The sequence below is a fragment of the Archocentrus centrarchus genome, chromosome 4 (assembly GCF_007364275.1).
Source record: "Archocentrus centrarchus isolate MPI-CPG fArcCen1 chromosome 4, fArcCen1, whole genome shotgun sequence".
In the NCBI taxonomy this organism is placed as follows: domain Eukaryota; kingdom Metazoa; phylum Chordata; class Actinopteri; order Cichliformes; family Cichlidae; genus Archocentrus; species Archocentrus centrarchus.
The window spans coordinates 13,524,481-13,548,052 of NC_044349.1; the positions used below are offsets into that span (position 1 = coordinate 13,524,481).

General features: G+C 40.7%; 1 protein-coding gene across 5 annotated transcripts in view; it reads left to right on the forward strand.

Annotated features, from left to right (window-relative positions):
• The window catches only part of pde4cb (phosphodiesterase 4C, cAMP-specific b), a 107,035-nt gene that overhangs the window by 59,565 nt on the left and 23,898 nt on the right, over positions 1-23,572 (forward strand). The window contains exon 1 of one of the 5 annotated variants that reach the window (XM_030726985.1): positions 14,312-14,766. The exons of 3 other annotated variants lie outside the window; for them this stretch is intronic. In XM_030726985.1, the coding sequence (XP_030582845.1) occupies positions 14,633-14,766 (134 nt within the window). In that variant the 5' untranslated portion in view covers positions 14,312-14,632. Of the gene's footprint in view, positions 1-14,311; positions 14,767-23,572 lie in introns of those variants that run through there. One more of the 5 variants, XM_030726986.1, reaches the window with a different exon arrangement.

Consider the following 23,572-nt stretch of genomic DNA (forward strand, 5'->3'; position numbering starts at 1 on the left):
AGCTGTGTTTTTGTTCATGAGCTCATTGCAGTGACCTCTTGCAGCCCCTCCTGAGTTAAATCAGTACTTTGGCAGGCAGCCCCTCAAACTCAAGAGCCCTTCACTGTTGTTACTTTAATGCGTCATTAAAATGGATGCAGAGGCAAAGAGACATTGTGGCAGCAAGGGTAATTATGGCCGGATTTATTTTTTTTCCATGAAGGTATTAATCCCATTTAGATGCATTATGGTCAAATCAAAAAAGCTGTAATTGTAGATTTAAGTATTAATCACACAACTCAACCCTTGGTGGCACTATGCTATTAATAAAAGTGATTTAGCCCGTACTGCAGCTTACAATAGCTCTAACATTTGCTGTCATAGTCACATTATATGTGCAGGTCTCATGTTATTATGATGGACAAAAGAAAAGAAAAAAAACCCTACACACAAAAAACCCCGAAACTAAAAGTCTTGCATAAACACTTTATGGTTGTACTCTTTGACTGACAGGCAATATGTGATTATTGCAGTGCAGAACCAGCACAGCATTGAACACTTTACACTTACAGAGACACTTTGGTCGAGAATCAAAAGAACGAGTTCTGTTTAATTATAACTGTTTAACTAGTGGCTGAGGCTCTTGTTCACCCAGTATTTAAACAGTGAATGTTTGAGAGTCAGCATGTGATTTGTGATTTTCCTTCCTCAATCTATTTTTCTGATATGTGGGCTGTAAAATTGAGACAGACATGTACTGATTTAACCAGATCTTACAAAAACGTGTGTTCTCAGACTGTCGTCACATATTCCAGTGTTAGATTTGCTTTTGTCTGCCACAGTCCTGAAAGCATCAGTGATGAATATCAGGATCAATTCATCTGTCATGCAGCTGATGATTATGGCAACTGTTATGATCCCTGATTGCCTGAAAGTGAACCTGTCCTTCAGATGTTTGATAGATTAACTTAGGTATGTAAGGTACATGCAGCACGTATTTATAGGATGCTTCTTATCAAGGGAAATGTTTAGGTACAAGCAGTACAGTTCAGTTTGAGTGTTTTGGCTCAGTTTTACTCAGTTTTGTTTGGGGCAGAGGAGGTTTGGGTCACTGGCTGTCTGTGGGTCACAGATGAAACTCGAGCTGATCTCTGTTTTTCTATCACCCCTCAACCCTGATGGGAAACACTACTCACTTGAGATACCAGTAAAGGTTTAAGTGACATTTCCAGGATTCTTCTTATCTTTTATCTCAAGCGGGCTCTGTTTTTAAACGGAGTGGGGCCCCCAGTCACCAACATAATGAAAATCTATCCAGGTTGTGGCCTCTTGACACCGCACAGCTCTGGCATGTGTCTACACAGTCAGAGCTGTAATCACTGTCTAATGTTTCTGTACTGATGAGTTGAAGAAGGCAGCTGACGTAAAATGGTTCACTCCATTAAGTGAGCGCTGGACACAGCTAGTTCACCCGTGGTACAAGCTAACAACGCTATAATTCAGACCTGGCCATATTTAGGCACAGCTCAGCGCTATGTAAACAGAGCTTACTGCTGAGGGGAGGGCACACTGCTGCACTCGTGTCCATGTCCATCAACAGGGCTTTTAGGTGGCTCTGTTGAGAAAAGCCATGAAGATTGTCAAGCCGTAAAGCAAAAGTGGATTTGAAGAATTTAGAGACTCCTACAAGTGTCTCTGAATGTGAGCTACATCATCAGAAGACAAGCTCGAGAGCTGTTTTTACTAATTCCCTTGAAAAATGCTGCTCTACTGAGATGGATGACTTGGACTCTCTGACAAGGGTTAGAAAGCTGCACCAGAGATCAGCATAGGAAGAGCACTTTGTTAAACCCCTTACACAGCGGCATGAGCAAAACCCTCTTGGAAAGCTCTGGGGAAGCTGGTTCTTTCCCACTCAGCAGCCCTCAGCCCACCAAGCTGAAAACACAGTCACCGTCTGGCTCGCCTTATGGATCTCCCAGGATGTCCCCCTGTGACTCTCCTCGGGACTCCCCCCGCCACTCACCGCTGCTGTTCCGCAAGCTCCTCGTGAACCGTAGCATTGCTTTGCAGCGCCGCTTCACCTTGGCACACACACCCAGGTAGTGTTAATAATAAGAAGGCTATGTCATGGATTTAATAACATGGTTAGCTTATGTAGGGCTCTGTGTAGAACACTTGTAGCTGTACATCGACAAGATAATTATGGAGGCTGGGATTCAGAGGTCATCTTAACTGAACTCTGCTGAACTCCAGTAAACTGTAAGGCCAGTGTTTTTTCAGCAGCTCTAAGGTAACGGGGCATGTTTCACAGAGACTGCTTTTTCACGTCATCACAGTATGTGTCATGGGTTGGCTGTGGCAAAAAAGCCCCATTGTCTGATGAGAAGGTAACTGTGGGAAATCATGATTTTGTTGACGTCGGGACCGGTGTCATCTCAAAGGGCCTTATTGTTATGGCAATGAAAGAGAGGGTCTTGTTTTGTGCCTAAGGTGTTCAGCCATCCTGGCAAAGCCTGCGTGTAGTGCTGGTTCCTATACAAGCAGATGGACTGCTTCTCTCTGACTTGAGGTTTTTGTTTAGCAGAGACAAAGCTGAAGTCTGAAGGGTTTCAGGGCGGCTCACCACAATAAACATAAGGATGATGCTTAATGCTGCACCTTCACTTATTTATTCATTCCTTGTGTCTGAAAGCAGGCGGCCTGTGCCCCCCTTTTTCAGAAAAGATTGAGCCGGTTGATTTTTGTTCAAGTAATGATGGAGCCTAAATGTTCAGAGTTTGATGAATGAGGTCATTTCAGGAATGTATGTTAAGTATAAATATCAGAGTGATCTTATGAAGTCATTCACTGAAGTTTTTTTGTTTTGTTTTTTTTCCAAAGAGAAACTCACTATGGTAGTATAAGGAAAAGGCAGCAGTGGTGGGTAGTGACGTATTTAGAGTTTCCATGGACGTAATCATGACCAGGAGGTCAACTGCGGAAACTCTGAGAAAGCTGTGAAAGTCACCCTAGAGTCTAAAGCCCTCATTTTTCTCTCATGTATGAAAACAATCAATAAAATCTATTTTAGGGTCGCAAAGGTGCAAATGTTGCCAAATGCTTTTAAGCATTAACGTCACTTATATGTAGAAAATCATTTAAGGAAGATGTTTTTATCCTTATAATAGAACTGCTTATGATGTTGCTTGATGATCTGAGTTGTTTCAATTTAAAGTGGCTTCAACATTGAGAAGTCTAATTTTATATACTGTAGCTTTCTTAATAGGGTTGTCTTAACTCATATATTTTTTTTTTTCTATTAGCATGCTGTCACCGTGAGCCCAACTAAACCAGCTTCATCTGGCTGTTGGCTGTTGCAGCAGCATCACTGGGTGGTTTTAATTCTTCTTCTCATGGTTTTAATTTTAACCCATGTTATTATCAGTTTTGCACACAAGCAGTATTAGAACTGCCTAAAGATGACCACAGATTTCATACATGTCTTTTTTAGTTTTTCTCACCAAAACATTTCTTAAAAAAAAAAAAAAAGATAATCAATGTTCTTATGCTAAGTGTAATACACAGCTTAGAAAAACCAAAAACAGGAGAAAAGGATAAAAGGCTGAAATTTACAGATCAAAATTGAATGTATAACAACACCATTGTTAAGGGTTCATTTCCCAAATATAATGTGTTGTGTAATGATGCCACTCTAGGGTCGAGATGTCAGAATATAAAACAACTAACCTTCAAGTGTCATGTACAAATAAAAATGGTAATAATAGTCTCAATAAATACACCTTTCACCGATCAGTTTAATTATAGAGGCTGCGAATTTATGTTGTACTGAAAAGAAAGCTCCCACACGCTGTCACGATCCATTTGTGTGCAAATTAAACTGTCTTTCGTCAGATAAACATGAAACCTGGGTGCCCCCCCTTCCCCGCTGACTGTTTGCCTTCCTGGCGGTCTGCCTGTAACCATGTAGAGGAAGCAGCTTGTAAACATTTTGCGTGGATTTACGTCATCAGTCATGACATTTTACTGATGTCATTCTGATGCCAGCCCGTGTAATGTTTAAACTTCTCATTGTCGTGAGCTTCCCTGGCCTGAGGTGCAGTCCCCCGCCATGTCAGGTGTGTGAGTCTCTGTGCCAGCATGAATAAAATATGAACCACACTGAGGAGAAATTAAAAACCCAAGCAAGACTGGAAATTAAGGACAAAAATGCAGCTTTAAGCTGTTTAAAATTCAAAATATTTCAATTACTCTTTCTAATTAAACTGCTTTGGAGGAAGTAGTGAGTTTAATTATTTGTTCAAACTTTTTCTTATAATTTTTTTTTTTTAAGTAAAAGGAGGATAACAAGACTTAAAGCTGGATTGTTGAGATTACAACAATAAGCCTACAAGCAATCAGGAATATGAAGGCGCTTTAATACATGCATCAGACTTATTTAAATGTTTAACTGAAGAAAAGTGAATGTGAAGAACAGATGTTCTTTAGTATAATAAAGCCTGTGAGATGAAAAATGTGCTGTTAGGTGAGCACAGCACCTCTCACTTGGGTTTAAATGAGCTGGGGCCGTTTATACTTGTTATTTTCCTTGTTACATCAGGTTAAGTTTATTTAGTCTGGTTTAGCTTATGAGCTTCTTTACGTTCGTGCACAAGCCACAAGATAAATTATCTATCAATGCAATGCCTTATTTTAGTTTGCAGCGTTCATGTAGTGTTTAGGGAAGTGGTTGTGGTGGCTTTGGTTGTTGCCATGCAACAAGTGTCCCTCTGTCTGAAAATGAATTGTTAAAAATTTGTTGGTGTGTCAGTAGCTGCACAGGCTCTGCCCTCACTGCTCTCAAAGGCCAGTCCTCTCTGCTGTCAGCAGTGTGGAAATAAAAAAGACAGGAAAACGTGACTTATGTAGTCATATATATATATATATATATATATATATATATATATATATATATATATATATATATATATATATATAGTTACACTGATGTTCCATTTATATCACTTATGACCGCTCTTACACAATTCAGTTTCTGCAATGATTGCAAAAACAATAAAAGGTTTCGAAAATTCAAAAGGGGGCCATCACTAATGACACATCAAGATGTACAGTATTGTGAACTCTGTATTATGAGATCTTGCTGCAGAGTCCCTCAGGTTACAACATGGTTTTAATCTTTTGTCAGTTTACTCTCACCTTTACACGATGTCAGTGGCTGAAACACTGCTGCTTGTGGATCTCATGCAGCTCACCAGGTTGTAGTCGGCAACTTGCATGGAAACAAATATTTAAATGACCGCGTAGCAGCTGTTAAGTGCAGCTGTGGCTCAGGGAGTCGAGCAGGTCCACTAAACAGTACGATGGGTTTGATTCCCAGATTTTTTACTCTGCATGTTGAAGCGTCTTTGGGCAAGATGCTGAAAGCCACAAAATGCCCCACAATGTCCACTGTGTGTGTGTGTGTACTGATTTAAAAGTGCTATAAAAATATGATGATAATGAACATACAGTCAGGTGAAAAAAGAAAAGTACACCCCATGATTAATTAGCTTGTAAAACCACCTTTAGCAGCAATAACCTGAAGTAATAATTTCCTGTGTGACTTTATAAATTTCTAATTCTTCTTTAGAGCATTGCTTCAGTTCATTGAGGTGTGTGGGCATCCATTTATGCACAGCTCTGTTAAGGTCCCACCACAACAGTTCAATCAGGTAGAGGTCTGGACTTTGACTGGGCCGTTGAAACGTTTGATTCGTTTATTTTTCAGGCTGATGTAAATTTACTGCTGTACTTGGGATCATCGTCCTGTTGCATGACCCAGTTTGGGCCAAGCATTAGTTGTCAGACAGATGGCATCACATTTGACTCTATAATACTTTGGTATGCACAGGAGTTCATGGTTGATGCAATGACTGCAAGGTACCCAGTCTCTGCAGCTACAAAACCCAGACCATGACCCCTCCACCACCATGGTTGACAGTTTGTATGAGGTGTTTGTGCTGTGTTTGGTTTTCACCAAAGTGGTGCTGTTAATTATGACCAAACAGCTCCACTTTGGTCTGATCTGTCTAAAGGACTTTGTTCCAGAAGTCTCGTGGTTTGTTCAGGTGCAGTTTTCCAAACCTAAGCTGTGCTGCCATGTTCTTTATGGAGAGAAGAGGCTTTCTCCTGGGAACCCTTCCAAACAAGCCATACTTGTTCAGTCTTTTTCTAATTGCACTGTCATGCACTTTAACATTTAATATGCTAACGGAGGCCTGTAGAATCTGAGATAGAGCTCTTAGGTTTTTTTTTGCAGTTTCTCTGAGCATTGAACGGTCTGACCTTGGGGTGAATTTGCTGGGACGTGTTTTTATAGAGGTGCTCACACGTCCTGATGATCAGTTGCATTTGATTAGCATCTCCTGGCTGATACTTATTCTTTTAATTCCTACTTAGTTTTCCACAGCACTTGTGAAAACTTTCTTTTTCACATGACTGTTAATAATTAATTGTTTAATCAAAATAATAATCTTGCAGATTAATCTGTAATGAAAGGAAAAAAACAGGTGCAGTTGGTTGCAGCCCTACTTCAGATTGTCTTTGACTCTGAAACTTTCCAGTGAATATTAGGCTAATGATTACATGAGTTGCAAATGTTTTACCCAGAGCTTTCTTCTGTTTCTCCCTGTTGTTGGGATTAGTTGTTTGGTAAAGTTTATCCTTCAACATTGTTCATGGTGTATCTTTTTTTTTTTTTTCTTTTTTTTTTTTTTGCTGTCAATCCTCATAAGTGTTTTCTCACTCTGCCCCCAACCCCTGTTGCCACCCTGCCCAGCACCAACTCTAACAATAACTGCTATAATTATGTAGCTGCGGGGCAACAGAAAGAGGGTATCGGGTCAGGCGGTATGTTGATCTCACGTGTCAACGAAAGCTGCGTCAAGCTAGCTCTGCCAGACACAAAAACACCCGCCAGCCACACAGTAGAGTCAGATCTCCCTTTAACAAGTTGGGACACACCAAAATGTTGTGTAGCCCGGTAACTCTCTAAATGTGGGAGTATTTTCAGTCCTTGAGGTTTTCTTGTGTGGCTTGAAAGACGATCAGCTTGTAACTTGAACATCTTGACATTGGATATCCTGTACTAGACAGACTCCGGAGCTCATGGTGGTCTTTCCTCAGCTCCCGCAGCAACCTCAGAGGATTCCTGCAGCGCTCGCACCACCAGAGGAAGAGGTCAACCCTTGCTGACACTACCCTGCAGTTTCACAGTTTCTCACTGCTCTTACAGACAGCTCAACCCTTCCCCTTTCCTGCAAACAGTGAGTGAGTGAGTGAGTACTTGAAAGAGAAGTAGAGAAACAAAACTACTTTCAAAGTTTTTGACTTCTCTGCAGGCTGGCTGTATTTTACCAAACAATTTGGAGATGTACTACTAAAAACCGTTTCGGGAATGCTGTCGGTATCGTGTCTGGGATTAGTTTGGGTATTTACAACAACAAACCAATGAGAAAGGACAGACAACTGTGGAAAATCCTTCAATTAAGCTAAGTCTACAGTTACAACAGCTGCATGTGTGCTTCTTGCTTCTGGAGACCAGTTGAATATCACACTCCTGTCAGCCTTGTTGAGGCTTGCCTGAGACCTCAGTACAGGAACTCTGCAGCATTCCTCAACTGTTCTTCCTGCATCCTGAGGCACAGAAGATCTGCTCTCGATCTGATTCTTTCCATTTTGTTTTTGCCTCTCACCTGGAACCTTCATGTGTTTTGAATTATCGCACCAAAAAAACCCCTCATGGAGCCAATCCAGATCCTCCCGGGGGTCTGCGGGAGAAAAATAGCTGAATTGTGAAGAACTGTTATAAGAGGCTCAGATCAGATGTGCAGTTTATTTTCATTACAGCCCAAAGTGTCTCATATGAGTCAGGGACAATGAACAAAGACCTCCGATTGGCAAGGAAAGGAGCGCTGACTGGTTTCGGACACGGTCGGAGACACTCGTGCTTGGGGTATGTTCCTAAACTCTGCATCCCGCGTCTTCCCAGTGCTCGTATTCATGAGAGGGAGTGTTCAGACAAGCTGCTCAGCAAGACTGGCTCAAAGATCAGCACTTGTAGTGTCACTATTACAGTAATAAACAAAGAACATAGAGAATAGATTACCATTTTTGTTGATGATGCATGTGCCCTGGTGTGAGATGTCACTGTTTCTTTTTTGATTGATTTAAATTAATTAGCAGCAGCGAGCTGGCACATAATTTGCACTTACTTAACATGATAGAGATTAAGCTGATAAATATTATAACGGTGATATTATGAAATTTTGGGGGAACTTTTTCACCAGATTGAAGAAAATTTTGTAGTGCCAACTTCATGAACAATGCTGATACATTATTTGCAAAGCTGGTACTGTGTGATGTCGTAAATAAGATGGTTGTATGATTTGTTGGTCTTTAGGGTGTACTATTTTTGTATTTGTTTGCATTAAACCCAGCAGCTTTCAGAGGAAGCAAGTTGTGTTTGTGGCAAGTTTCAGCCAACAGACTTCCTGTTTTTTGCTGCAAGTCAGACACATCTTATTGCACGATATCCTGACACAAATGTTGCTGGCTGAACACGGGAGCCTTCGGATGAGTGTTTGATGATCTGCAGATGAAGCGGTTCAAAGAGTTTAAATGAGTGTGTGAATAACACACCTTTCTGACTGATGTTTCTGAGCAGAGGGAGGATGTTTTGGATAGATGTGACGCTTGCTGCTGTCTCATGTTCTGTGCGTCTGCTCAGTCTCTTAAGTTGTACGCAAGTTAGATGCACATGCTCTCACTTATACATGTTTTCAACTTGTTTCTGTAGATCCTTGTTGTGTTTTTGTGGGGTTTTTTTGTTTTTGTTTTTGTGTGTGTTGTTGTGCTTTTGTGTGCATTCAAACTCGGGTGCTCGTGCCTGTTTCTGTCCTCCCTGCTGGAAAACTGAGGTGAACTCAGAGGGCTGAAGCTTTCCACTCTCCTGCAGGCTCAGTAGTTGACTCAGCCGCCCACATCACATCTCAGCAAAGCCACACCTTCACTGCCATGACCTGCAGCAAAAACATTACAGTTTTAAGATTCAGAAGACTAGAAATAATAACTAACAAATTGAAGATAGGGATTTTGAAAGGCCACAGCTGAAGCCCCTCCTAAACATCTTTACATTAAGTATTACTCCCAGTATTACTTTTAGCGGGATAGTAAACTTATTGGGGTGCATTTTGGTTCAATTCACCGGCTGTTTATTTTGTAATTGTGGCTCTCATCACATAGCTCAGAAATCCTTTAATGGAAGCAGCCCTGCTTTAATTACAAAAATCCTTCCTAAACTCAACTTGGTGTTACTTGATTTGTTTTAATTAAACCAAAATAAGAGAAAGAGCTGGAAGTGAAGGCAAGTGCCAACAATGGCAGAGATCCTATGTTGTGTGAGATGTTTGCTTCAGTGTCACAATCTTGATTTTTTAAAATATTTTATAAGTCAGGAATATTGGAATATTTACTACTTCATGATTTGATGAACAGAGTGGTTTCCAAGGGGAGCTTTAAAAAGACAGATTATGTAAAGTTTGAAAATCAGCATAATACAGGCAACCTGTTACCTGTTAGTCTCAATTTATAACAAGTATGTTTCTATTAGGTCTGACTTTTGACCCAGTGCTGCCACAGCTGAGTCCAAGCAGGGCAGGAGAGATGTGGGGTGGGGGGGTTGAAGTAACAATAACACAACAGACCCCCAAAATAACCCCCCCGAGCCTAGATTAGTTCCACCAGCCCCACCAGAGACTGGCAACTAATAACACGTGAATGTGACACGTGTTTGTCGTTCCTTGCGTGCACACACACACACCCAGCAACCTGCCATAGCCACCCATCACAAAATCCATATTGATTGTTCCACCAAAGAGTGCTTTGGGGTCATTTTGGGTCAACTGATTGGCCTACAGGGCTCATGTTAAATCAGTTCTTGGAAGTAGAGATGTGATATTTGTTTAGTTTAGTTGTGGATTAATACTGATAACTGGCAGTCTCTTGGCCGGAGTTTTTTTTTTTTAGTTTACTTTTCATCCTATGTCCTGTTGATATTTACCTCACTATCTGTCGGTACAAGGTAACTGTAGATGTCGTGATACTGATGCTTTAAAATGATTGCGGTTTCTATCCTCATTTGTGTTAACGAGTGCAGAGATCTGTTGCATTGTTTTTATGATTGTGCATGTGCGTTTGCATCCCTCCATGTGGTTTACAGGCAAACAGCGACCTCTGCTGGGCTGTCAGCTCATTTCAGTCTGGCACACTGTGGCTTACTGTATCAACAATGGTATAAATAATGGATAGTAGTAGTAGTAGTAGTAGTACTTAAGGCTTTGTTATAAACCATGTGGCGTGAATGCATTTAGAAAAATAATGATGTAAAAAATTTTATTTTATAGTTTGTGCATCTCAGTGTGTCACCTCAGATTTCTGCACAAGGTGGCGCAAGAATCTCTGCCACTGTTTCTGAAATGGATGTTAGTGGTGAACTCGGATCCATTCCTGTCTTTAACTGTAGAAAATACACGCTCAGACTGCACTCAGAGATCTTTAAAGGAGGAGTTAAACAGATCTTTACTGTACAGAAAAGTTCCACAAACACTTTCTCACACTTCCAGACACACACGCTCACATGCTCGTGACACTCCTCCCTCGCAGCTTATTCTCATTAGCAGAGGTAATGTCATAGGAGCCAGCAGCCAGCTGGGCCGTGGAAGTCATTTGGCTGCTGGATTTGGTTACACAGCGGCCTCACAAACACCTCATTCTCAGCAAATCTCCATGCTGGCATCTGTTTAGAGGTCCAACACAGGAACATTTCACAAGGACAGAGGCCAGCATTGGTGGGAGAAAAAAACAGGAGTTTTCATTTAGTTTAACTACAAATATTTGAGTGTGATACCAGAAATCACAGCATGCTGAACAAGAAAAGTTAATTCCGTGTTTCCCAATATTAGAAATGGCCTTTAAGAGAGAGCAGTGAAAAAATGCAGGAGTAGGGAGGTGTGATAGGCCTGTTAAAGGAGTAAATTGTATCGCTGTGCTTTGTGGCTTTCAGTTACTTGACAATATTCTGCATTCTAGTAATACCATGTTAGTTAACAGTCTCTTGCGTTCCATTTAATCAACTCAGCATCACTATAAACTGGGAAACTGCATTCCAAGATAAACTGGAATGCAGGAAAATGAACAAGAAGCAAGTGTGAAAATGAGACTTTCCAGAAAACACCAGGCACACAGTGACGTGTCCCTGACCAAAAATGGTCTGATGCCAAAAACTGTAACATGGTTATTAGGTGGACACCCAGATGGACTGTTGCTGTTCCAGTTACACCCTCCCTTAGAAACCAGAAAATATTGATCACATTATTGTTGTGGAATAAGCAAGTGAATTAGTTTTTTTTTGATTGACAATGAATTTGGTCAATCACACTGACATCCCATTCTTGTACAAGCAATACCTGACACCTATTTAAAAAAAAAGAAAACTGGCACTGAAAGGGTTTGAAGGGTTTGCATTTTTCATCAGGTCAGTAATATATATATATATTACTGACCTGATGCACGCGCGCACACACACACACACACACACACACACACACACACACACACACACACACACACACACACACACACACACACACACACACACACACATCACCTTTATTTGGAGGGTGTTGTCTCTCAGAGTGCAGTGAAATGTGGCTCATCACATGGGCTTGGTCATGCTTAACACTAATGGTGGACAGATGTTGCCGTGGTTCACCCACATCTTTAATTGTAGGTCCAAGGAGTCAGTGCTTTGCTAGATGAAGGCACGTGAAGTGGCCTTGTTGGTCCAGGTTGTTATTCTGAACAGCCTTCTAGGAAAACCTTATGCCAGATGGCTGGAAGGGAAACCTTAACCAAGGGATGAATCTTATCGTCTGATTGTGGTAGACTAGTAAAGAAGGGAATTCAGTCTTAATGTGTTTTATGGGTTTGGGGGAGGCCTGTTTGTAGTGTTGCTGGGATATTTTATGTCTTTATTGACAGTGACAGTAGTGTGGCCTTCTCTGTGTGCATTTACAAAATTAAACCAAGTGTGTGCTTGCTTGTTTGATTACACTGAAACTGCTGCCAGTGATTCTGTTTCCACAATCAGTGACAACTGACCGGTTGGATTTTTTTTTTTTTTGCTTAATTCACATGGTTATACTCACCGACTTGTGCACAGGAAAAGTTTGCATCTGGCTGTAAGTGCAAGACAAATAAACCCTAAAAGTGTCGATTCCCCTTGGAGGAAAGCACCAAGTTGAAGATGTTCAGGTTCCCTACGGTCTTGTTTATGAATGAGGGTAATGCAACAGATTAATTTTGCACTATTTTTATAAGGATGTTAACGTCATATCAGACTGCTCTGGTTTAGAGGGAAAACAGCTGCGTCTGACCCAGTTCTGCTGGAAGGCTAGAAAGAGGTCAGCTATGATTACAGCCACACAGGATAAAGGATAATAGTTTAATAAGCTGGGAACATGGAAAGTGAGCTTCTTTTGTGTCTATGGGCATGTTTCTTGATTACTTTCAATTATTTTTTTCATAATTTTGAACAGCGGATCCAGCAGCATCGTCCCAGGAAAAGACAGACCGTTTTTGAGGTGTTTCAGACACTTACTTAGATTAGTGTGACATAAACTGCAGGCATACCTGCCATGTGACATAGACCATTAGGATAATTAAACTAAACTTTCTGTTGTTTTAATCTTCAGTGATTAAAAAAATCAGAAACTGCTTCTGAAGTTAAAGATAATTACAAGCCAAATCGGTGCCTGTGTGGGAACAGCAGCCACTGAGAAATAGTTCCACAAAAAAAAAAGCCTTCATCATGAATAGTGTCTTGCAAGTTCAAAGATCAGGATAAAAAAATTTGTCCTTGTGTCACTACGTCTCAACATCTGGCTGCATCTTTAGCCAACCGTTTTTTAAACTGTCTGACAATTAAAGCCCCCCCACCTCCTCTCCCATGTGCCTGCCAACACGTCCGACCCAGCCTCATGCCCAGCGTCTCAAAAGACAAATATTTGCCCGCAGTGTCGACAGCAGCGGGCCAACCAGTTGGTGAGATCATCAGGTCCAGCAAGTCCATCGCTCTGTGTCGTGAGACTGATTGGTGCTCCTGTGCTAAAGTTGCTGCAGGCTAAAGCTCAGATTTGACTTAGAGGGGAAGAATATAAACCTATAAACCTGCTTCTGAATGCACGTGTGATTATTTCTCATGTTTTTGATTAAAATAATTAAAAATAACAAATTTAGCAAATATGGACTTGAATCCACAACACACTGCTGTTTGAATGTTGCTCCTCGGATGCACTAAATATGTTTGCTATAGTCGCAAATGGACTTTTCTGTGCTGGTTTGAGTTTTGAAAGTACTTTAACATTGTTTAATGTTTTTGTTCATCTGACAAAGTTATTTCATATTTTCCCACTGGGGACAACCATGAGTGTAAGCATCATGTTGTCAGGGTGTCCATCCATCCCATGTGATGTAGGTGTCACACCTGGAGGAAATTTCTTAATTTGGCACAAACTTTCACTTCGACTCAAGGATGAAATAATTAGAATTTTCTGTTAAAGGTCAAAGGTCGCTATGACCTTACAATGACAGCAATTGGAGAATTCATGTGCAAAAAATAAGATAGTAATAGGATAAAATATCTAATATGATAAATGAAGTGATGGCATTTTAGAGGTGTGAGGCATGAATGCTTCACAGGCATCAGGTCTGTGAAGCATGTGTGTTTGTTGAGCCTGCAAATAATTAAAATAGGAGTCGCACTTCTTCTTTTACACACACACACACACACACACTCTGCACATGTAACATACCCCAACCTTAACAGACTAAACTAAGCCCCTGCCCTAAGCCTAAAGTCAATTCTAAGCTTAACCCTAAAACCAAATCAGAACCTTCAAACAGGCCTTTAAAAGGGGTCTCAGAAGATGAAGACTGCCATAAGTTCTCACTGAAACTCTGAAACTGGTCCTCACTAAGTAGAGTATACACACACACAAGATACAGCTACTACAACCAAAGGCAAACACCCCCTTATCAGTCTCTCTCTCTCTCTCTCTCTAACCCATACATACTGTACATGCACATGCAAATAGTTCATGTCTTTTTTAAAGCCTCAGTAGTCCATGTGCCTGGAAGGAGGGGACAGAGGGAGACAGAGGGAGGGAGAAAGGAGTGTGTCTCCAGAGGGAGGGAGAGTTCAGCTCTGAACTCCTCAACGTGGATTAGAAACCAACCTCCTCACGCTCTGCTCGTGTTTAGCTTTCTGTGTTTCACCGCATGAAACAGCAACATGACGCTGAGGAAATGACTCTTTAAAGCTCACACTGCTTTGATCCCTTTTCCTTTCTTCACCCTCTCCTCACATTGGACTGGAGTCATGTCGCCACAACACACCAAGGAGGGCTTTCCTCTGTCTGTCCGTGTGTCAGTGGAAACCTGGTGTGGCGTGAAGAGAGAGGAGAGAGCGCGCGGGAGCCGAGGAGCAGAGGAGCGCCCGGAGGAGGAAAAGGACAATTAGTGGAGAACAAAAGCAGCAGGGAGACAAACTGTAGACATGAGTTTACCGACTAACTGTGTGTATCTGACCCCCTCAGTCCAGGATCGCTACTTCAAAATGCGAAACGGGAATATCTGTGGGTCACCGTGCGCCGTCAACCGTCCCATCGACATCGTTCAAAAGCGCAGGCGGTAGGCCAGATGTGGTTTCAATCCAGATGTTGTTGTTGCACAACCCTGAGCACAGTGCTGTCTGATCTTTTTTTAAAGAAAGTTTTTCAGTTCTTTCACAGTTTTGTCCCAGACAAACACATGTGTTAACATAAAATAACTTTATGATAAAGTTAGGGGTACAAAAGGTTTGTAGGGATTTTAGTATGTGCATAATAGCTGTCCATGACATTTCTGTAAAATTGGCTCCCACAACATATTGAACACCTGCAGTGTTTGGCCATCTTATCAACCTAATGCAAACAACATTAATGTATCATATTATTTTATATTTATGCATGCATTTTAATTGCTTTTTCAAATCCTTGCTACTAAAAAATTTTCGGCATATCTCGACATAATTTGTAAAAGAAAAGAAAATGTTATGAAGCACCTGTCACAAACTTTTTGTCATTTTCTGAATCATCTTATTTTATATGCCTCAAAAACTACAGCACTGTAAGATCCTGGTAGTGACCATCATTCCAGGTGTAGCGGAAATACATTTTAGCATTTAGTGTACAAATACTGTGATATTATCATTTAAGCAGCATAGTATCTTTACAGTCAACACCAAGCCTCTCAGGATGACTGTTTACATTATGTCCAAATGTTCTGCTTTTTGTCTCTCGGATCCAAATCATGTCATTCCAGGACATTAAAGGAACAGTGAGTGACATCTGTATATAACTAGAAAAAATGCAGTGACGCAGTGGGTTTTAGCACAGACTGACCGAATCACCAGAGTTTGTCTGTGCGGTTTTGTTATTGTAATGGTGAATCAAATGGAGTGATGTGGTTCTTCGGAATTTATGAATCAGTGTCTTGTGAATCTCTCTCTCTCTCTGTGTGTGTGTGTGTGTGTGTGTGTGTGTGTGTGTGTGTCTTTCATAGTGTTCATACAGCATGACTTTCAGTATAACTCACTGACTCCTCTGATACTCTAGATTCTGATTTCTTTTGTAGATGCAGAAGGATGTAGAGGTTGTAGATGTGGAAATATTGTGTGGAGAAAAACAGCCACACCGCTATATAAGGACAAAAACCTGAATAGTTGACCCGTCGTTGTGCGTTACTGCACGCACTCCTTTCTCTCTGGATGAGTATACCTGAAAGTGTTTGCTGCCTTAAGAGTCACAGAAGGGAATATGACTAATTTTGAAGCTGACCTTCCAGAAAGTAATGACAACATCAGACGTGTTTGGCAGGGAGGGGGGTCAGAGTGATTTTATAATGTCAACCCACCAATAAAAAAACATTCAAAGGCAGATACCTAATGAATGCTGAGCTGGACATATTTATAGGCCTGATGGATGAACCACATGTGTGTGTGTGTGTAGCAATACATCAGAAGTATAATCTACCAAATCTGTTAAACAGGGAAGCGTACTACTTCCACCACCATGACTTTACTTTTTACAGATGGTAGTTTTACAGCTGCTTTTGTCAGAAAGGCTTCAGAGTACATGTATGCAAATATTTAGCTTTTGCCTTTAGGGTTATGATTAAGGAGGAGTTGGCTGAGAGTAGAAAAGCGTCAGTGGCGATGTATCACTCACCTCCCGTCTAATTATGTCCTGATTTTTTTTCTACTGAGGCTGCTGAGACTGTACAGCGACTCATAGCACCGTGTTACACTTCATCTTTTCTTGTTCTGTCCTGTCTTTGCTGGATTTTCTGCCAATAACTTGATCCTGAAGTGCTCTGTATACAGTAGGAGTACTGTATACAGTGTACTAAGCATGGTAGTGCATGGTACTAAGCATGGTAGTGCTTAAATGTCTGTAAGTCTTCTAAACAATACTTTTACCTGGAACATCGTTTTAATTATTGATTAATATGTAGATCATTTCGTCTAGAAATTACTGTAATTTTTTTCTTATAGACTAATGATTATACAGCAAAAAAGGTTTCAGCTGTAGTTGCATCAAAAATACTCCACAGACCACAGACTTGGATTTTTTTTTTAAATTAATTGTAATTTGTCATTTATTTTCAGTTTCTCTAGTTTAAAAATTTGCTGTTTTTACCTGTTATATATTATTGCTACCTGAATATCATTTTGGTTTTGGGCTTGAATATCATGTCAGTACATCTGCTGTTGTTCTTCAACCATAGCATTCTAGAAAGGTTATCTTTGGGAACTGAGCAGGCAAGGTACCATTTTTAAATGTTCTATGTGTTGAGCGCAAGGCGTAGTTACTTTATGAAATTTCTATGAAACTAAAATTGCATTATGAGTTTTAATAGTTAAATATGTTGTACTTGTCATATTCATTTTAATCTTGAGAGGAAACAGTTCATTTACATTTGTAGAATGCAGCTTTGAAAGCCCTGATTTTTAGGCCAATTAGGTCTTACTGAATATACATTTTTTAATAAATTAAAAAAAGTTAGACATTACAAACACTGTATTGTTTTCTCTTCCATTACAAAAATGTACCAAAGCTTTGCTCTAAAACTGAGGTTCATATCAAATTGTGAATTCTGAGCACATTACGCCCCTAATTTTGCTCATATTGTCCTTTAAATCAATGTGTCCTCAGTCTGATGAAGCCAGACTCATCAGTTTTTTAAAAGTAATAATAAAAGTGATAATAATGGTGCTGTTTACATTCATTCAGCAGTAATTAAAGACAGGAGCCTTTAAAAAAAGGACAAATATATGAAAAAACTCAATCTTGCTAGATTTAACATTGTACAAGTACTGTATAACCACAGAAAATGTGTGTGTGTGTGTGTGTGTGTGTGTGTGTGTGTATATATATTATGTAGAGAGAGAGAGAGATTAATTAATAGAATACAATAAATTGGAGCTGCAGTGTGATCTCTCTTGAAGCTGATAGCAGTGGTTTCAGTGGCTGAGCTCAGAGGTGTTTGGTCTTTGCATGTAGCTGACAGTCATGGTGAAATGCTCCTCGCTGCTTGTAAAGCGACACACTTTTTTTAAGTGCTGCCTCTCAAAGTCAGATCCTTACTACAGTGCAAACTGTTACACTGTTGCATTATAGTAAGGATCTCATAAGCGTTTGCCATGCCAACCAGGTGTGTTACCTGTAATGTTTCTAAATATAAACTTCTGGCAGTCAAATTCATGTGCTGATGTTCCAAATCCACATGGAAAAATGTCAAACCGTGGACCTAACAAGCAGTCATTTTTTTTGCACAATAAAGCTGTTATAATTTTATTGTGTCCCAGCTGCAGGTTGTGAAGGGTTGAAAAAAGCAGTCTCCAAAAGTACTCTTGACAGGATACTTAGATTCACACATAAAACCACAGAAGCTCTAAACTAGACTCTAGAAGTATGAGCATAGCCATCTTTTTGAAAATGAAATTCATCTACCACAACATGAGGAGTGATTAACTAATTTTTAAAAAGTTTTTTTTTTTTGTTTTTTGTTTTTATTCACAGAGAGAAATCCCAATGAACACTGTGACTAGTTGAAATCAAACATGGAATCAAAGACCGAAATCTCAGAAATAGTGTGTGCGCAGGTATCGACTGACTTTTCGTGCTTTCTGCCTGTCCCTCCCAGTAGTTCAGTCATGAGAGCTGACCTTTGGTGGTGTTGCAGCAGGTTGGCCAGCGCTGTGGGCCTCAGGCCATGTCAACACACTGCGATGTGATGCACAGCTCACTCTCCGTGCGGTCATAGGTCGATGTAAGCTGCCAGTATGTTCCAACATAATGTAAATAGAGTAATGTTAGCTCTTGCAGGGCACTGAAGTCGTGCTCACCGTGAGTATGAGTCAGCAATGAGTATCAGCTGACAGTATCAGTGCTCTCATTATGCCCCTGCAGCTGTTTAGGCTTTACTCACCTGCACTGACAGTGCTGATGGATTCATTTCTGTCTCTCTCTCTCCAGCTCCATCTGTATAATTCATACTTGTCACAGGCAGATCTCACCCCATGTTTGCCATATCACACTGATACGTATATCAGTGGGGGCTCTGTTGGCTCTATTTTTTTGCAATGCACACTGGGTTCTTTTAAACTGCGTGAGTTTAGTGGGTTTACAGATCTCACGAATATTAAATATTCTTCCAAAAAAATGTAGCATGGCTTATATCCTTTTGTTTAAGTGTTTCCCCTTAGGAACTGCATTTACAAAAAGTCACTTACTTCCCAAAGGCTGGTAAAGGTCCACTTTCTAGCTTTTACCTGAGCTTTCAACTCCTGTCTCATAGTTCTCTTTGAAGGTCTATGTACAATTTTTTGTAAGTATGTAACTGAGTATGGAAATTTGATCTGATAATAGGTGGTTGGCAAACATAGCCCGTCTGTATGTAAGGCTTTCAGCGGCCCCTACTAATCTTTATCCACACTGACATTTGACCCCATTGACATTTGTGCTATAACTGATTTTAGTCCGAATTCCAGTGTTCACTCAATCTCTCATCCAGATGCAGCTTTTTTATATGTGACATAATGATGATGCCAAGCATCTTTCCAGTTTCTCCTCTCTGATTGGATCTTGTCTTACAGCAGCAGAGATCTTATCGGTTTATTTAGTACCTGCTTTTGTTTGCGCAGAACAGGTATAATGGGTGCCATCATTCATCTGCAGTTTTGTGCCAAAGCATGTGACCTGATTTGAGGACAGGAAATATTGATGTGACAATGACTGTTCCCTGGACTTGATCCCAAATCATTTCCAATTCACAGATGACGGCTCAACTCACTGAACCGCAGGACGCCTCAACTTCGAGTCTCTGGAGTCACTCCTCTCCGTTCCTACAACAAACACGTCTCCGCAGAAATCCCACTGCGTCCACAAGCTCAGCCAGCTGGTTTCTTTTTAGTGTGTTTCATAGCATCCTTTGTGTTTAGTGGAAAAACAAAACTGCAGTGAGCGGAGCGCTGGGCTGGGAATAATTGCAGGCCTGCATGCTGGTCGATCGGCATTGCAGCGACAGCTATGAAACCACAACTGACGTCAGCAGTCAAGTGTGACTATGTTTCTGTGACTCTGTGTGTGTGTGTGTGTGTGTGTGTGTGTGTGTGTGTGTGTGTGTGTGTGTGTGTGTGTGTGTGTGTGTGTGTGTGTGTGTGTGTCCGTGTTGAATATCACTACTAGAATAGTGGACTGAGTGTTATCCTGACATCTTTGTGATTCCAGGAATGATGATCAGCTCAGGGACAGGCAAACACTCAACAAAGAGGCGCTGTTCAATTGTTTTCTCGCATTAGGCAATAGTTTGGTTGACGGACTTGTAACGAATGAGGAATTAAGGCGTCCACATGCATCCTGCTTCTGCTCAGTTTCTTGCAGGTGAACTCGATCACCTACATAGACCTCAGGGCTCCGCCTACACAGCGGGAGGCCAGGTAGGGGAAAGCCTGGGGATCGGAGGGGAATTTTCACAACTTGGGTTGGTTTGAGAGGTAACAAAAGAAAAAAATCAAGCGATATGAAAAAAAATGACGTGACCTTTTAGAGGTGAGGTTGTGAGTCTTTGCATCGACTTAGCTTTCATAAGGTAAAGAAAAAACAAATATTAATGCAGAGGAAAAGTAACTTTTTCTTATTTTGGGGGGTTTGGTTTGGTTTGGGTTTTTTCTGTTGGTAAGGAAGCTTGATGAATATGCTGAATATGTAAGGGAATGGATATCATCTAGGTCTGTATTTGTGCTGGAAGTATGCATGCAAAATTAAATAATAAAGTATTAGTGGTAGTAAAATATAGGAATGTAACACTTTTTGTCTACCAATACCAGTACCTGAACTTAGGATACCTGTTAATACTAAGAAGCAACTAATCTATGTACCTGAATACACTGGGATTATTTAATGTAAAATTACATGAGACAGGCAGTGTTACTCTGCAGCCGTTTGGGACTCAGTAATGGTAACAAATTTTTTAAGAAGCAATGAGAAGAAAATTGTGTTAACATGGACAGGTAGTGTTGTGAGTGGTACCTGATACACTTGGAAAGGTCAGTATCTTGCTTGCTACCACTTCAGTATATTGCATGAGTGCATGCCTTGTAAATAAATACATGATGAGTATATTTTATTCTCTTTTTGTTGCAGTACTTTATGTAGTATTTAAAGCTGTTATAACCAGTAACTGTTAAAAATCAGTGAGTGTGATTCTTGGTGCTTATGGGAAACAAAGACTTAGAAAAACACTCTCCATGTTATCCCCATCTTGTTGTGTCCTGCTGATCAGCGATGTGATTGGCTGCTCCTTGGTTGCCCTTGGATAATTAGAGGAGGAAGTTGCATACTCCTGCCTCACCACTGGACTCAATCACTGTATACTGAAAGGCGCCAATTAGTGGTGTATGAACTTGATTAGAGGAGCACCCAGCATGGCCTGTTGCTGGGCAAGGACGATGTGTATGCGTGCGTAGGTGTGGGTGCGTGTCTATTCGTGCCCCGATCCGGCCTGTCCAGTTGCGCACCAGTGTGATTTAAGGCTGTTCGATTTTCGGGTCGATGCTGGAGCCAAATCTAGATCTCTACCGCTGGGCCTGTAATCACACACTGCCTTTGTGGGTGTGTGTGTGGCTCTGGGTGGTTCTGGCCTAGTGTGTTACCCTCCTAACCAGTTTCTAATGATGTTAATGCCGATCAGCTACTGTATGGATTTCTGCCTGGCTGGATGGACAGAGATAATCACTGCACATAGACCTCCATGATCAATACGGGTCCGGAGGAGCGAATCAACCTTTGAGGCACCCTGAACTCCAAAATTTTAACCTCTTCAGGTCCAAATCAGTAAAAAGTCACTAAAAAGGACACTTTTTTTTTTTTTTACTGTATATTAGATAGTAAACAATTTTGCTAAATTAAGCTTAAACTAGTTACCTATTAATTATATAAAAAAAATATTGTTACTAGTACTGACAGAGACTATTAGTCGTAATTCTCATGGTCTCATTTGAGTGCTTTATGTCAGTATTTGTGTATTATATTTGTATTATAAGACAATGCATGTGTTTTCCAGTAGTTTAAACTTTATATTGTGTTTAAAGTAGCTGCACAACTTTACAGGCTGCAAGAATTCTGTAACCACACAGATTTAGTTGATACACAAAAGTTTTGTCAAATTTTCCACAATGTTTATTATGTGATATTTATGTGCACAGCCCCCACCACCATTTTTTCTCGCTTTCTTCCTTCCTTTGTCTCTCTCGTGACAGCAATTAAAACAGAGCTCTGCTGTTTTCAAAGTCAAGAGTCCTTCCTCTGCCTGTAGGTCAGAGGTGACACAGAGAAATAATAAATACAGCAGCTGGCTTGACTCACGACAACCTTCTCCTCCCCTTGGCTATATTTAGAGAGACATGAGCTGCTCTGAGATCAGATGTTGATGTTGGACGCCGAGTGCGTGCTCTGTTTGGACAGCGATCCGCAGTCGCTGGCTGGTCAGGTGAATGGAAAGAGCAACTGGCTCTTAAGGAAGGTGTGGCAGTCCGGTACAGTTTTATACTAGAGAAGAGATAGTAGGTTTGGTGGAGAACTTTCAGTGATGGTGCAGTACGCTTGCAGCAAAGTATAAAGTAATATTTTACTGTACAGCATTTGACCAGAATGAATAAAAGAGAACTTCCACTCATTAAATTGACCTTTTCTGCTCTCTGGAAACAGTGAGCTGGCAGCACTGCAGTTGATTGCAGTTTGGTGTTCTAATTTAGCTCCAGGTTCCTTAGTATGGATGCATATTTCTGCACATTTATTCATGCTGGTTTAGCCAATGCATTTACTCTTACAGACAGCAGAATTTTGTATGTTATGATCAATTACTACCATTTATTGATGTTTATTGTTTGGCTTTGTCCTGCTGTCACACAGCATAATGCCGCTTAATTTGATATGTCAGTTGTCACTGTTCATGCTAATACCACGTCTGAGGAAAATCATCAAGAGAGCCAAGACACTTTTGTTTGTAGAGTGAAAAGTGTCCATTCATATTTATGGAATCCAGAGTAAATATAAAGGCAGTGTTGGCCAGTCCAAAAGTCCCTGCTGTTAGCTCCACACACTTACTAACTCTTTTGGACTATTCTCCTATGGGAGATGAGCTGGAAGCTTATTACACGGTGATGTTTCTATTTCATTTGTTATTGTCAGAATAAATGGAGATCACCTCCAAGATCAACTTGCGCAATCTTGCGAATCTCACAGGATTGCTGCTGCCTTGTAAGATAATGGAGGGCTAAGAAATACACCAGTGTTATCACATATGAAAAACCGGAAACAATCTAAAATGTTGAGTGCTCACCATGAGTAAGTGGTATATTTTTTCTTGAGAAAAAAGGCTAATTTTTAGAAGCACAGAGAAGGATATTCTGCTCCCTAATCTAGGGCAGCATGTTTGTCATTAACTCTGTCACTAGACTTCACAGATAGTGCAGAAGAAGAGTTTGAACACAGGGGCCTCTTTTCTTTTAGTAGTGCTCATATCTGTGTCTGCGCAAATACCTTTCCGGCTTGTTCTTCTCTTGCACTGCCTTGCTGTCATGATGACGTTCGCACACACACGTGCGCACGCACGCGCGCGCGCACACTGAATGACAGTGAAAGGAAAGATCCGTTTGGCAGGCTGCTGGAGGAAGGGAAGTAGGTTGTTTTTCTGCTGCTTTCAGATCAAATGTACAATAGGCTCGAGGTGTAAAGCAAACAAACCTTCTTGACTCCCTGAACTCTCACACACTCATGCATTCATGTTTTCTCTTTATTTTCTCATTAACATAATGCAATGAAAAAAACACTAACCTAAATCTAGTACTAACCTGAGCTTCAAAGAAAAGTTCAATATGCCCTTACAATACACA